The sequence below is a fragment of the Xiphophorus couchianus genome, chromosome 20 (assembly GCF_001444195.1).
Source record: "Xiphophorus couchianus chromosome 20, X_couchianus-1.0, whole genome shotgun sequence".
In the NCBI taxonomy this organism is placed as follows: Eukaryota; Metazoa; Chordata; class Actinopteri; order Cyprinodontiformes; family Poeciliidae; genus Xiphophorus; species Xiphophorus couchianus.
Genome location: NC_040247.1, coordinates 23,321,738 through 23,337,622, shown reverse-complemented (window position 1 = coordinate 23,337,622; position 15,885 = coordinate 23,321,738). Strand labels below are relative to the sequence as shown.

The window sequence follows — 15,885 nt, the reverse complement described above, 5'->3', positions numbered from 1 at the left end:
TAGTAAAACATCTGTATGGAAGTAAATATGTGCCATCAGAATTTGAATAAAAAATGCCTCTGAAATTTGAATGTTGTATATTAGTGCTTACTTTTTCAGTGTTAAAATAAATTCAGAATATATTTTTAACCTAAAAAAAATTCAGTGTCATTATTTGTACATGAAAAAAAAATTCAGTGTCATTATTTGTACATGGTTGCAATTTTCATTTATTAAAAAAATTCACATTCCTATTTCAAAGTGATCAAATTTTCAATATACATATTTTTCACAGTTTAAATTTTCAGTGTTAAAAAATTCAGCATATAAAAAATTTCAACTTTTCAAAATTCGAATGCAATAATTTCAGTGGCCTCCAATTCAACTTGCTCAAATTCGCTGTCTCAAATTCAACGTCTAAAAATTCGCTGTAAAAGTGGCGAGGTTACTTCAGGTCACAGACATTAGCAATGGATGTCAGATTCCAGGACCCAGCTAATCACGTGACACAACCGTCATATTGAAGAAATACCAGCGTCACCGAGGCTGGCGACCATGGAGGCGAACGCAAACCCAACGGTGAGTTTAATGCTTTCATATTTCTGTAGTATATTTTATTTTGCGCATGAAGTTTGATACATTACCTTAAATCTTGATTTAAAACACGGTTTTGGGCCGTTGTTAATCTTACACCATGTAGTGCTAGCATATTACTTCTCGCTACCTCCTAGCCCCCCCAGCCCCTCCCCGCTGCCTCTCCCCCAATTTGCCCCGTTTTATTTCTAAAAGAAATACCACTTGCGTCAAGTCTAGAATCTTGAAAGAGAACTGATGGGTGGCGACTTTCTGGGTTGTTTGTATGTTGTCTTAGGTGAGTCTGAGACAGGCAGTCTTACTAAAGTGTAATATTTCAGGAGATGCTACCGCTAATGTACTAAGCTAATATGGCTGCTGCCTTGTGTGCTTCAAGGAGGGGCTGTGATAACTACCGACATTAATTATAACCACAACCCCATTCTGTTCAGCTACTGTATTGTTCAGGTGACTTCATTTATGAATGAATTAAGACATTTATTGTCATTACAACATCATCCAAAATACCAGTTACCTACCAAACTGTGGATTTACTTGTGTTTGATATAGTTTCTACAGTTTTAATGGGAGAAGAGCACAGTAGGATTGCCATCCTTTTCGTAAAGTACCGAATCGCCCCGTATACGAGACGCTATTTGTTCCGTATTTCTGTATGTCCGACAGTAACACCTATCACACACATATAAACATTTAGTGTAACAATAATTACGAAAATAAAGCACAAGATATGTTAAGGTCAGCTAAATTGTGGCGGGAGCTAGCAAGGACCCCAGAACGCTTCGGACCAATGATGATGTCACGGTTGCCTAGAGACGGACACTAAGCCCCTTTTGTACTGCACCGCTGGACCTGGGTCGACCCCGCCAGCGGTGCAGTACAAAAGGAGCTTAGCAGTCGTGGTGAGCCGCTCTCAACCTGCGTCTTTTTAAAACGTCCTCAACCGATACTCTACCATGTCCTAGCAGACGTGAGGGGGGAAGACACACATCCCAGGCTGAACAGTGTCAGTGAGGATGAATGCTAGCAATTTTTTAAAAAATTAAGAGGGGAGCTGAAGAAATTATACTGTCTCTTTGTTCTTTAAAACTTATGGTACTGCAGTTTTAGCTTCTCTAGTGAAATAGAATGACACTTTCCATCTGCTAGATCAGGGATCATTTAATACATCTGTTTTTGTTTCATCCTTTTGTAAATAACCCCATGAAAAAACATTGACTACTGGCCCCCGTGGTAAATTTGATCTGGAACCAGCCTTCACATACATATTTGCACATAACTTTATTTCTTGCTGTCTCACTCCACCGGCCATCCCACCATATGAAAGAAGGGTGACATGGGCGTAGCATGCGTCCTTATTTTAATTTCTGAAAGGTGGCAACCCTACAGCACAGAGTTTTCCTGAGTAAAAGTGATCATTCTTATAAAGTGTAAATTCCTTTTTAAGTGATCCTTTTTCAACTGCTACTTTTCTCTTTTATATATTTTGTGACTACAGAGTAGTCAGGATGCTATTGTTGAATCTGCAAGGCACTTGCTTAATTTACTAACTGAAAGACCACGAAGTGGAGGAAGAGGAGACCTCACCAACCAGAATGCCAGGTTCAACTGTTGCCCTTATGCCTAATGAATATGTATATTTCGAATATGTTGATCATAGCAGTATACTAATATATTCTGTCATCCAACAGTCGTAGGGTACCTCAAACTGAACCATCTGTCCAAATGGAAATGAGCAGGTAAATGACAACTTTATTTATTGTAAATTCAATTTTGAAGCATTTATTATAAAGACCTTTATTTGTTTTCCAAAATTCCACTTGTATGTCTTGATATGGCATAAAATATTATTACCTTTTGTTGCACCAACTAATCATCACAATGTAAATCTCTCAGAAAAGATATTACATTTTTGGGACTTGGGATAGAAATAGTAAGTCAATTTCTATCAAAATTGACTTACTGTTATAATTCTTGAACTGGGTCATATGAATAATCCTTGTATTTTATTATTTTGTATTATGCAATGTATGTCTAAATTACTCAGTGGTTCTTTGAATCTACTGTCTAATTTGTCATAATTTATGTCTTCAAAGTGATGTTTGAAATGAAATAAACAATATAATTTGGTTATCTTCAAATTTCTGTGCAACAGATCTTTTCCTGGACTTTACAACAGGGGAAGAGGAAAACGACGATTTCCTCCAACAAGCCTGGTCCCGGCGAAAAAGATGAAACCTTTAGATGTGGTTTTTTATTTACTACCAAAACATTACGAAAAAACGCCAAAAGAAGATGATCAACTGATACACATGAAAGCGGGATTGGGCCGGAAAGCAGCTCACATTGATGAGAGCATAACGCACAACGAGGTAATTCCTCATAATGCCACAATTATTTAAACAGTGGACTAGTCTGATAAATCTATTGTGTCAGCCCTAAAGATAGCTCTGCTCTCCGTCTTAGCAGAACATTGGTTGGGACCACTTCTTCTCTGAGTTCATGTTGCCTTTCTATTGTCTGATGCTTGTCAATCAAGTCTGCACTAGGCTCTGGTATCAACAAGATATTTCCACTCAGAACTTCCACTCATTAAATATCAGGTCTGTCTTCCACCAGCCTGAAATCTTGGAGATGTATGTGGGTGAAAATCACTGGTGACCTGTAATTTCTAAATTACTCAGGCTTATGTTTTGAATGCAGGATCCATTAAATTCACCTCAATAACATTTATTCTCCATTCTGATTCTCTATTTGAACATAAGCAGCTCATCTAGAAGCCTGATTACAATAATGCTGCTCTCTGATTGGCTATGTCATTTTGCATTTTTGAACATTTCAAGTTGATCTGATGAAGTGGGCTGTCATTGCATGTATTAATATTGTATTAGGAACAATCACTGTATATTTGCATTTTTGATGAGTCTTAATTTGACATATTTCTTTTACAGCTGGGTGAGACGCTTAAAGTTCTTTTTCCAAAGCTGGAAACTATTACAGGGGGTTGGCTGCTTTACAAATCTGCAGGTGGGTGATGAAGTGGCTGATATCAGGTTAATATTATTAAAAATGTTCTTTTCATTATTTTTGTTAGTGTGAGACTTTAAAATATTTCTTCCTTCTAAAGAAATACAACTGGCAGACAAGTTATGCTGTTCAAATAGTTACACCACTTTTGGTCTCAGAGCAACAATCTGAGCCCCCCTCACCCCTTCCAAAATGCTCTCCTGGTCCCATCAATGGCTGTATTTAACCCATATCTACGGATCCTCTGCATGTTATTGCATATATCCTTAAATTTTGTGTAGGCGCACAACGTTGGAGGACTAAAAGGCAACTCTTTTACATGCCATCTATAGACTCTCTGCTGCAGTAGAACAGCTCGTTAACAAAGGCATCCATAAAAGAGCAAGTGGGCAGATGATATATTAACTTTACAAAACATGGAACATTGACAAATAAAATGATTGTAATTATAGGAATACTTTTTTCATCACCAAATGTTGTTCTGAATGTGGTTGTCAAGCAAATTGATATTGTGCTTTGATTTGAAGCAAAGTCATAATGCACAGTTTCTTGTAGGTGGATGGGGAAGACGCAATTTGACCTTGATTGGTCCTGAAGATGATGGCTATACCGGGACAATGTTGAAGGTTGTGAGTCGCGGCGGGAAAACCCTGTTCATAGTCCCTATTCAGGAACAACTTTGCACGGATCCTCTTGAGCTGAATGACGAGGCATTTGCAAACATGCCAAAGGCCATGTGTCAGAAATGCAGAGTAGATGTTCCCTTGCATTTTTTGACTGACCACATAAAGTCATGTGTGGAAACAGACTTGCCCTCTGATGTGGCTGGTGTTGATGTTTGCAACCCTGCAAAGGACATATGTAAGAAATGTTTAAATGTTTGCATATCATACAGTGGCCTTTTAGATGTCTGCTTCACTACAACAATATCCCAATTACTTTGTGACAGCAGCAATGCAAGAGTGTCCGGTGTGTGCAAACATATATCCTACTGAGGACATAGAAGTACATGCTTCTTCTTGTGGAGAAATGTATGTATTTACTTTATATAATAATTTTGTCAAAACGGTTTTCTTTGTCTAAAGCAAGTGTAATAATAAATACTGTCTCAGAAGTACAGGACCTCATTCCACAGAAGAAATGAATGAAACAATGCCTGGGCCATCTACATTATATTCTTCAGGCAGTGATGGTGAGTGTGGTTGAAAGCAAGTGCTTATGTAGATCTGTTTAGGACACAAATAATGGTAGTCACAAGCATTGACTTCAGCTACACAGAAATTGTCTTCCAATTTGGCATGTGTTCTAACGCTTACTTGGTATTGACCACTTTTGAAAAAAAATAAGTTACATTTTATGTTTTTATTTGTTTTACCCTGACCTTACTTTGGTTTTTGTTTTTGATGCCCAAGCTCTTCAAATATTGTGTCAAATTTAAACTTTTTTCTGTAACTACATTAACTTATTTTTTTTCCCTCTTAGACTGGTATACCATATGCGATGCTTCAAAGGCCATTTCTCGCTGTGCAGACCATTTCCTCCAAATACATGCAATGGAGAACCCCTTGCTGTTGAAGATGGACTTAAGAGACAGCCCTGCAGAAAAAGACATGGCTCTGATTTCCTTCTATAAGCGACCAAATGTGCAATGGGCATGCCCCCTTAATTGTAGGCTTGAAGGTAAAGTAATTAAAAGTTACAGGTTTTACACATAACTTGTTTTCATTTCGAAGTATGTTTGACCTGTGAAAACATTTACCTTGCAGGAGATGTTGCTGTTGGACTAGGTGTAAACCGCTTTTTTTTTTCAACCGTACTGGAAAAATTGAAGTCGGGTTTTTCTATAAACTTTGGTATGTCATTTGTGTTCACTTTATATTACACAAACATCTGTCATGTGTAAAAGCTCAATGTTGGTTAATCATGATAATTCAAACATTCAGTTTCATGTATTGTTGTACATTTTGATATGAAGAAGGTACAATATTTCTAAAAATCAATTAAATCACTGTGTAGCCAAAATATAGGTGAGGCAGTATAGGGTTAAACATTGGTCTTTATGCATCTATATTACTTATTTTCTTATATTGTTGATGTATTGAACAGGAAACTCCATTGTTACACGACTTTTCGAAGGAGAACTTGGCCACTGGGTCCCATCAGCCTCTCACTTTCTTGTTGAAAGTGACATGTTCTTAGTGGCTGGCAGAATGATAGGTCACGCTTTCCTTCATGGAGGACCACGCCTGTCAGGACTTAGTCCTGCTGTTATTCATGTTCTATTTGGCGGCAGTCCAGAAACAGCAACTGTCACCCTGGAGGACTGCCCAGACCTAGACATCAGGGAAACCATCAGTCCTGTATGCCCCCCAATTCATAAAAATAGAATTTCATGTGTATTATGCTATTCTAGTTCTTCCTTGCTTTTTTTCCCCTCTGAGTTCTTTGTGATGTATTTTGCAGCTCGAAGGAGAATCCAGGCTCTCTGATACTCAAATGGAAAGAGTACAGAGCTTGGCATATTCATGGGACCTTCCTTGTCCCACAGAGAACAATAGGAAGTGGCTTTTTGAGAAGCTGTTACTTCATGCAGTGAGTCAGCATTCATTTCCACTGCATGTATTTTTTTCTTTAACTTATGTTTTTAATTACATTTTATTTAAAATTCAATTTTGATACACAGAAGGATAAAGAATTGTGCAGATTTACCATTGTTTTTACATTTTTAAATAGTCTGGCACCAATTTATCTTAAGTGTTTTCTATAAACAATCAAAGGTAAGAGGTAGAATCTTTTGAAGAAGATTCTACCTCTTGTCTGTCTGTGGAGATTTCAATTTCTTTAGATTGCCTCACAGACAAATGACAGCTTTTTAAGCTTTAGCTCCTATACTGAGGAACAGTCTCATACTTTCTCTGAGGTCTTGCAAAACTCAAGTGATTCACTTTTAAAGATTAATCTTTTTACATTAGTTGTTAATTGTAAAGATTGTCATATCTTCAGTGTCACATGAATTAAATTTTTTTTATACACATTGCGTTTTACTGTATACTGCTTTGTTCCCTGTTATTAGTTTGAATTACCAGAGCACCACAATGACTGTAATGAAATGAGTTGTTTAGAAATAAACTATTACCATTTTCTAAAATAGGTTCTTGGACGCGTCGCAAGACAAATAAAGCAGCTTAGACGAGGCTTGAAAGAAACCCCAATATGGTCACTGGTAACTCGGCGGCCTGATGCTGTACCGCTGCTTTTTCCAAGGGAGGAAGCCTCCCTGTGTCCAGAGGTATATTTAAATAACGGGAATTATGGTTTTGCATCTGTTATTGTTTTAATGAAATGCCTTTTATATAAAAGATTTTCTTTGCAAACTTCTGTTAAACACAATTAGTTTTTTCTACTAAACTTAGGTGGTACTTCAGCATATCACTTGGCCAGAAACAGATGACGGAAGTGATGAAGATGACTGCTCAAAGGAAACCAGATGCCGCATTTCAGGATATCTGAAACAGTTCATTGCAAATGGTAATGTTACCAGTGTCTGATTGGAGATTTTCAGATAACTTTTCAATGAAACATCCCTGTAGAATTTTTTTCTTAGTTGCTTGCAGTGGTACCTCACAATTCAGTTTTAATCTTAGCTCAAAATTCAAACAGTTGAATTGCATGCATGTTTGTGTGTTCTCTCTGTGCAGTCTAGCTCTATCTCAACATGTGGCTCTAGAACTGATGTGGATTTTAATAAAAAGTAAAACTGTCTTGAATATTTCCAGTTACTTTAGTCTTACAAACATACAAAGTTATCCATAAGTTGCGGGTGTGTGGTAAATTAGAATTGAAAATGTGATTGTGGCTTTGTTCTCTTCCAAAGCCACACCACCTGAACTGAAAGAAATGATGAAATTCTGGACCGGATGGGAAAATCTGCCAGCAAGTCTGTCTGTGGAGATTGTTCATGGAAAATACCCAACAGCTGCCACTTGCTACGAAATGCTAAGAATTCCTTGTCACTACAGGAGTTACAAATCTTTCAGTGATGAGTTTTTAGCATGCATTTCCTCTACGCAAACTGGCTTTGGCTTGCTTTGAATGCTGTTTAAAAAAAAAAAATCTACATTTAAACTGTAGCAGTTCTTTGTGAAGCAGCTTTGTTCAAATGAAACAGTTTTGTTGAAATGTAGAATCAGTTCAATTTTCTGATTTTGTCAGATAATTACATATCATATGAATTGAACATGTGATTCAATACATATGAATGTATACATATGAATGTATTGAATATGAATTGAATACATACATATGAACGTATTCATATGTATGTATCCATACATATGATTGCTATGTAATACATATGATACATAGTAATCATATGTATTACTGAGAGTAACGTTGTGTTACTCTAGTTCCTCCCTCTAGTTTTGTCACATTCAAAACTAGAGGAACTAGAGTGACAATGTTCAGAGTAGGTATTTCATTTCTCTGAGTACTGTTTGTACAGGCAGTTTTAAATATGAAACTGAAATAGTTTTTTATGCAAAATTTTATTGATTGTACTTAGATGAGTTCATATATGCTTGAAGTATTAGAAAATAAATTGCATAATACAAACAAAGCTTTTTCTGATTCTTATAATGCAAGAAATTTAAAGTCCTACAACAATGTACAAATGTACCTACTAGGTTCCTTTTGAGTAAAAAACAATCACATTACAAATTTAGAACATGTTAGTTCTTAAACATGTCTACCATAAAGACACTAAAATTCACCTTTGTGGTAACATGATCAGCATTTTGCTTTACCTTTCATAAATGGTGAATTTTGAAACTGGTACGGAAGCTTATTGCTATAATCCAGGGGAAAAAAATTGAGCGCTATCACGTTATAACGTCATACGTATCTTATTAAAACGTGATAGTTATCTTGTTAAAACATAATACGCATCTTGTATAAACGTGATAATTTTATGTCCAGGAAGTGGCGGTATTATGCTATTGTGAAGGGAAACTTGACCAAGTCCTGTTAGCCACTGTACTAGCCTAGCATAATACCGCCACTTCCTGGACATAAAATTATCACGTTTTAACAAGATAACTATCACGTCTCAATGTGATAGCTCGAATTTTTTTCCCTGCGTGATAGCAATACGCTTCCGTAAAATGGATAACTTTCACATAGTAAAAAACTGCTCGCAAAACTGAATTGCAGCAATATAAATGTCACATCCAGATGACAGTGATGTGGCTTTTGGGTTTACTGCATTTCTTAAGGCTGCCATTTGTTCGTCAGTCAGTTGCAAATTAGAGTTTGGTACTGTGACATTTGACTCTTCGTGAAGAGAAAGCCCGCTGTCCTCCCATTCAATTCCGGGAATCTGTACACCCTGGAAAACACAAAGAAGGGATCAAAAGAACTCAAAATTTACTTAGTAAGACATTGTAGATTACTATTTTACAAATTAAGTGAATGGTAGTATACATGCTACACATTAAATTGTAAAATTTAAATGTACCTCTGTCAAGGCACCGTGGGGTTCAGGAATTGGATGATGTGTACGACCAAGAACCCAGAGCTGGTTAGGAGTCATGTTGCTTTCAGTTCGAAGTGGGTGATTGTCCCAGCCACTGCAGAAAGTATCCAGATCATCCTGCAGACGTGGCAGGAAGACATAATGGCAACAGAAGAGGTGTGCTTCATTTGAAATGTCCAGGTATCCCTCTTCTTCAAGGTAGTGTAGCACATCATAATAGATGCACGTTACAGCTGTCCACAGATCTCTCCACAGTCACTCAATCCTTCAATTATTTAGTAATAAATGGTTAAAAACTGCCCTTCAAATCATGTCATATTGAAAACCACACAAAGGTAATGTTACTATAGACATTGAAAAGCATCACATATTGAAACTTGTCATTTGTACAAACCTTTGATTGTGCACACTTTTTCCAGATATGAAACTGCTTCTTCCTGTTCCACGAATCATAAACATAAGTCGTGCCACGTCCACATTTTCCACCCCTTGATCAGCACGTACCCTAAAATAAGTGTGTAATGTATTCATAATTTGCCTATAATTACAACATTAATGACAAATTTTAGCATAGCTCAAACATTCTTTGTAACCAAAAATATATTTTGGAGATACAAAATAGTGGGGATTAGACAAAACTAACTTACAAGTAACTTTTCAGCAAGCTCTTTTTAAGTCTATAAGTTCTTAATATTGATGAAAAAGTAATAGTTATAAGCGACATAATCTGACAGTGGAACTACATATTATTCCAAAATTCTAAGTTATAATATTGGAAAATGTCTTGTTCTACGGTAAGGTTTCACTTTTTCATCATTACTCAAAACCTATTGATATAAAACAAGCTCCTATATTTTGGAGAAAAGTTAGTTGATGCTGACTTTTAATCTTTCATCCTTGGCTCAAAAGGATTAAGATGGACTGTAAACCTTTACCTGAGGGGGAAACCAAACTCCTCCACTGAACCTTGAAAGAAAGCGAGTGTGGTAGATGCCAGGTTGTTGGGAGCTGTACCAAGATACATTATCTGCACAACACAGCAAAAATGTAACAGTCAATTTCATAGCTTATGAAATTCTGCTTTTATGCATTGATAGAAGATACTGCACCTTTCGAGAAAAACCATCAATGCCACCAAAGATAACAATGTTGTACCTAAAAAGAACAGAAAATACAGTATGTCATCATCATCATTAAATATCATCACTAAAAAGGCTTGCTTCTCTTGCATTACGCATGTCTGTAAGAAGGGACAGAGCAAATTGGACTTATTGAATAAGTTAAGTTCTTTCAAAGTTTGCAGGAAGATGCTGCAGATCTTCTATCGGTCTGTTGTTGAGAGCTTCATCTCTTCAGCCGTCATCTGTTGGGGCAGCAATATCAGAACCAGGGAACTAAAAAGGCTAATAAAGAAGCTGGTTCTGTTCTGGGGACAAATGTGGAACCTCTGGAGATACTTATGCAAAGAAGGATTCTTCATAAATAGAAAATGCTGGGCAACCCTGACTCTGACAACATCTTCATGAAACTATCTTGAGAAAATAGAGTATTTACAGTCAAAGGCTTCTTTAGACTGACTGTGATACAGAACACTACAAGAGATCTTTCCTGCCAGCAGTCATCACCATCTGCAATAACTCTTTGAATAACCTAAATTAATGAGTTACAACATTTAATTTTCCTTTAGAATAAGAAAATATTTTAATTTAATTTGAAGCGAGGTCTGCAGAGGAAGATCGGGTACTGCTTATATTTGGCTATATTGAAGCACAACATGCAGGACACTGGCTGGTGTGGTCACACTTTATACACCAATGTATATAATACTGAAAAAAGTTGTGCTTTTATTTCCAAAAGGTATAAGACATGCTATGAAAGAAAAAAAATGCTACACGAGTTGAATCTATTTAACAAGCACACTTCAAAGTTAGAAGCCCCTCACTGAAAAAGATAAATGATTTACCGTATTAATTTGTGGTTGGTGTCAATGTGCATCAAAGACTGAGGGCCAGGAACTGAGTACGTCCGTCGAGCTATGCATCCTAGCTGGACCATACGTGATGCCATTCCAATGGTGTCTACACGATGCATGGACGCTCTGACTCTATCATACTGCACCCTCAGTCCTCTGGCTTGCAGAAGGGCCTTTACCATTCGGTACCCAGAGTGAGGCTGCCTGGATTTAATGTCTCTCACACATTGGTCTAAGTCATCATCTGACATGGTGGTGTATAATGCCCTCACTGAAAGACCAGATTCTGCCATCCGTCGATATACAGTCCGTCTAGATATACCCAAGAGTTTGGCGATGCATGGGACAGGGAGATGGAGTTCTAAAAGACTGCAAAGGTAGTCTGAGGATATGACCATCCGTTGTCGCCCAGCTGGTCCTTGCTCAATATGCACAACAGTTGTTTGTTGTTCTTCACTTTGCTTTTCTAAATTAATTAGTCTGTGCAAATGAGCCAGCGCATCCAAAATATTTGAAGGAACATCTATCTGACAAGACATGGCATTTAAAAAAACTAGTTCTTGAGTGCAGATAAAGTCCAGGAAATCCAGATCCAGGGGCATACGTTCAAGAACATGCTCCAAACGATCACGGAGTCTATCAAAAATATGATCCAGCAAAAGTTCCTTGAAAAGAGAGAGAAAAAAAAACATGTCAAAAAAATTGTCAGTAAAATAAAAAAGTATTTTGAAATCAGAAGGTCAGTATTGAGAAATCACAGTAGGCTAATATAAATTAAATTATGATATTTAATCTAAAATAAGTTAACAGATGTACTTACAAGCATATATTTTTCTTGAAAATGAGTTAAAATCAATTGAAAAAACAAAGGGAGTTGTTTATAGTGTTGCTAAGTAACAGAACGAGGTTTTATACCGCAAAGTAAAAAGAATGTAAATTAATATTGTATATCAACACTTGTCACACACACAATGATGTTGTAATGACAATAAATGTCTTAATTCATTCATAAATGAAGTCACCTGAACAATACAGTAGCTGAACAGAATGGGGTTGTGGTTATAATTAATGTCGGTAGTTATCACAGCCCCTCCTTGAAGCACACAAGGCAGCAGCCATATTAGCTTAGTACATTAGCGGTAGCATCTCCTGAAATATTACACTTTAGTAAGACTGCCTGTCTCAGACTCACCTAAGACAACATACAAACAACCCAGAAAGTCGCCACCCATCAGTTCTCTTTCAAGATTCTAGACTTGACGCAAGTGGTATTTCTTTTAGAAATAAAACGGGGCAAATTGGGGGAGAGGCAGCGGGGAGGGGCTGGGGGGGCTAGGAGGTAGCGAGAAGTAATATGCTAGCACTACATGGTGTAAGATTAACAACGGCCCAAAACCGTGTTTTAAATCAAGATTTAAGGTAATGTATCAAACTTCATGCGCAAAATAAAATATACTACAGAAATATGAAAGCATTAAACTCACCGTTGGGTTTGCGTTCGCCTCCATGGTCGCCAGCCTCGGTGACGCTGGTATTTCTTCAATATGACGGTTGCGTCACGTGATTAGCTGGGTCCTGGAATCTGACATCCATTGCTAATGTCTGTGACCTGAAGTAACCTCGCCACTTTTACAGCGAATTTTTAGACGTTGAATTTGAGACAGCGAATTTGAGCAAGTTGAATTGGAGGACACTGAAATTATTGCATTCGAATTTTGAAAAGTTGAAATTTTTTATATGCTGAATTTTTTAACACTGAAAATTTAAACTGTGAAAAATATGTATATTGAAAATTTGATCACTTTGAAATAGGAATGTGAATTTTTTTAATAAATGAAAATTGCAACCATGTACAAATAATGACACTGAATTTTTTTTTCATGTACAAATAATGACACTGAATTTTTTTTAGGTTAAAAATATATTCTGAATTTATTTTAACACTGAAAAAGTAAGCACTAATATACAACATTCAAATTTCAGAGGCATTTTTTATTCAAATTCTGATGGCACATATTTACTTCCATACATCTGGACAAAAAAATCTTTTGTACACTTGTTGAGTATAGCTTCTGAACACCTGCTAAGGTTTGAAGTTAGATACAGCAAAATAATATTTTTTAATCAATTTTTTTTTTTTTTAGCAAGCAGGACTTCCTACAAGTATATCACACATTTTTCTTAGAGCTATTTCAATCGTCTGTCCCAGTTTCTGCCATCCATTGTAGGCTACATACACAAGTTCAGAAAAATCACACCAACATGCATGGCTGCACGATATTAAAACATCTTCTGATGGAGACAACCTTGTCTTATATCTTAGCATTTTGGGTAATGTCATGTATCCAGAGTGGGAGTCTGCTGCCATGAGTCTATCCAACAGGCTAAATATTGCATATTAATGTAAAATGCAGTTTTATAACACCTAAAATATTAGCCATTAATAATTAACTAACTGTCCTGTGCAATATGAACATTGCGCACACTGATAATGTGATCACAATATATTTGAGATGTATTGCGCAGCCTTAGGATATTATTTAATGTATGCATAGCTGCTACTGTGTAGCACAAGAAAAGCCAAAGCAGTCAGAAAAATGTACTTTCAGTCGGTCCAACAAAAGTGGGTTACTGGAGTGGAGCTGCTTACTTCTCACTACTGTTCCCAGAGGCAGCCATAGTCTGCAGCTGTCCTTACAAATCAGGGCTAAATGCAATCAGACTTTTTATAAGCATGTTTCAATTTTAGATTGCTAAAATAATGGAATTTTACTTCAGGAATGATCCAAGTTACAAAAATGAATTAAAAAGTACAGATAAAAATGTGTTTAAGACTGTCTGGTGCATCCTTTTCATACCAGAGAATACTTTGCTGGCACCAACAAAGTATTCTTTACCTGTTAATACATCTAAGTAAATAAGTACCAATGCAAACACTGCAAATCACCCAGTGAGCCAATGAATGAAGTAATGGAGGAACATGCTAATCATTTTAGCAAGTAAGAAATCAAATATAGGAGTAAAAAAGCTGCTATTGAGGCTTTGGTGCCGCAGTGAGAATTGCTACTATCAGTGGTTAAGCTTAGCAAGGTGCTGAATATAATAAGAAATGTTGAACAATGGCTAATTTCTTTTGTATTTATGTTTGGAATGTTTGGAATAATAAATATTCAGGGGGTGTAGAATAAGAAAAAAATATCTTTCTTCATAGTCACTCGTTACATCTCATTCTTTGTCTTAGTCGGAAGTTCTAGAAAGAATAAACTGAATGTATGGTAATTAACATATTCAGAGACATGCCATAGCATAACCAATCATTAAAAGTTTATCCATATCTCAAAAGTGTTTTTTGAATGCACTGGTATGATTATAGCACTTCTTTTTCCACTTCCCGTTAATTATACACTTTTCTCCGTCAGAGCTACAAACTTCAACAAAGTATGAACTTTTTGAAGCAAGTGCAGTTCATTCAATTTCCTCATTTGACAATTGAAGCAATTTTAGGATTCAGCTATATTTGTTAAAACTTGAACCAACTCCAACGGTGTGTCATTTACTCTTCATATCACAAAGATTTGATGACACCACTGACCAATCTGACCTGAAGCTGTTATCATGGGTTGATCCAGGAAAACAATTGTAAAAATACACTATGAGGGATGGTTATTGTTCTGAAAAGGATTTTAAAAGAAAGATATATTAATAAGATATTAAACCTTATTTATTACGAATGAACCTTAACATAAACTAAGCATTTTTAAGAGATTGACAATCTTACAACCTTAAATTCAGTTTATTTTACCATCTTTCAAAATCTCCAGTAACGTCTTGCTTTCCTGGCTACATGTTTAAATCTTAGATGAGGAGTCAGCTCTGATGCAACACCACTGAAATACAGTAAAACACAGGTAAGGTGGTGCAATGATGCTTTTTAGAGAAGCTGAATGTGTTTACCCTAATGGCTTGATGCCTGGAATCTTTTATGGTGCATATTTACATATATCTGGTGACTGCGGCATCTTAAGGTATCTGGAAATTGTGTAAGGATAAACTTGACTTCTAGAGACTAGCATTCTGTTGGTAGTTTTAGTAGTTTCTTTTTCCCACAATGCCACACAAGGAGGCAGTGTGAGGTGCTGCTTTAAGATACATCTTTGGATATGATTGTAGCTAAGAGGCCAAGTCAAAATATAGAAGTTAAAGAAGCAATAATATTATTATTTTCCCAAATTATTTAAAGGCATAGAAATTTTAGATTTTGTAAACATCTGAAAGAATTAAAATATTCTACAAACATATTATCTTTCTTGTTGTCTTGGCATTTAACAAATAAAATTGTGGCAATCGTAGCTGACTTGAAACAATGTTGTCATACTTTATTTCAGACAATATATACAAATTGCTACAGTGAATGTCAGTGTCTGGTTTTAATGTCAGCCGAAGCAAATGTGAAAACTCTAGATAAACAACAAAAACAATTTGTTGCTTTGAGGAAAAATTTTAATCTGTAGTGTCCAAAATGTTTCTGTGAGTGAAAATAAGACACAATCAGTTCTAATGTTGGGCACGCAATTTGTTGTACCACAGTGATTATTTTGAAGTACCATCAGATTGGGACTCGGATACTGGCTGAAGCCTTTTCTTAAATGACTCAAATCTTGCTATTAGAGATAAAAATGCTTATTGGTTCATCAGCAGTGAGACATTAGTCTGCAGGTAAATAAGTTACTGATTAAACAAGTTCAAAACTACATAGCTTTGAAAAAAAAATAGCTAACAATCACTT

General features: G+C 36.3%; 2 protein-coding genes across 3 annotated transcripts; one reads left to right on the top strand and one right to left on the bottom strand.

Annotated features, from left to right (window-relative positions):
* The first annotated feature begins 334 nt into the window (after window positions 1-334).
* On the top strand, window positions 335-7,300 carry LOC114135459 (uncharacterized). The gene is made up of 14 exons (XM_028002766.1): window positions 335-2,172; window positions 2,262-2,309; window positions 2,726-2,942; window positions 3,522-3,597; window positions 4,153-4,458; window positions 4,547-4,628; window positions 4,710-4,789; window positions 5,080-5,277; window positions 5,364-5,450; window positions 5,704-5,957; window positions 6,061-6,189; window positions 6,749-6,886; window positions 7,011-7,125; window positions 7,296-7,300. Exons 2-14 carry the CDS (start codon window positions 2,296-2,298, stop codon window positions 7,298-7,300), a joined length of 1,701 nt encoding a protein of 566 aa, XP_027858567.1. The 5' UTR covers window positions 335-2,172; window positions 2,262-2,295.
* Window positions 7,301-7,945: 645 nt separating this feature from the next.
* Window positions 7,946-12,889, bottom strand: LOC114134961 (uncharacterized). 2 transcript variants are annotated; one of them, XM_028001863.1, is made up of 7 exons: window positions 12,584-12,889; window positions 11,091-11,764; window positions 10,237-10,282; window positions 10,063-10,154; window positions 9,522-9,632; window positions 9,110-9,392; window positions 7,946-8,980 (listed from the first exon to the last, which is right to left on the bottom strand). In XM_028001863.1, the coding sequence occupies exons 1-6, from the start codon at window positions 12,605-12,607 to the stop codon at window positions 9,383-9,385; spliced, it is 957 nt and encodes a 318-aa protein (XP_027857664.1). In that variant the 5' UTR covers window positions 12,608-12,889; the 3' UTR covers window positions 7,946-8,980; window positions 9,110-9,382. The 2 variants fall into 2 exon arrangements, with proteins under 2 accessions (XP_027857664.1, XP_027857663.1); XM_028001862.1 differs by having other exon boundaries at window positions 11,091-12,889.
* Window positions 12,890-15,885: the final 2,996 nt, after the last annotated feature.

Bases quoted from the DNA above. Each gene is read 5' to 3' on its own strand.
- LOC114135459 (XM_028002766.1), top strand. The intron at 5,278-5,363 runs GTAAAGTAATTA...TTTACCTTGCAG, and splicing joins CCTTAATTGTAGGCTTGAAG to GAGATGTTGCTGTTGGACTA. The intron at 6,190-6,748 runs GTGAGTCAGCAT...TTTCTAAAATAG, and splicing joins AGAAGCTGTTACTTCATGCA to GTTCTTGGACGCGTCGCAAG.
- LOC114134961 (XM_028001862.1), bottom strand. From the start codon at position 11,791: ATGTTTTTTTTTCTCTCTCTTTTCAAGGAACTTTTGCTGGATCATATT. The intron at 10,283-11,090 runs GTAAATCATTTA...TGTTCTTTTTAG, and splicing joins ACCAACCACAAATTAATACG to GTACAACATTGTTATCTTTG. The intron at 10,155-10,236 runs GTGCAGTATCTT...TGTGTTGTGCAG, and splicing joins TTGATGGTTTTTCTCGAAAG to ATAATGTATCTTGGTACAGC.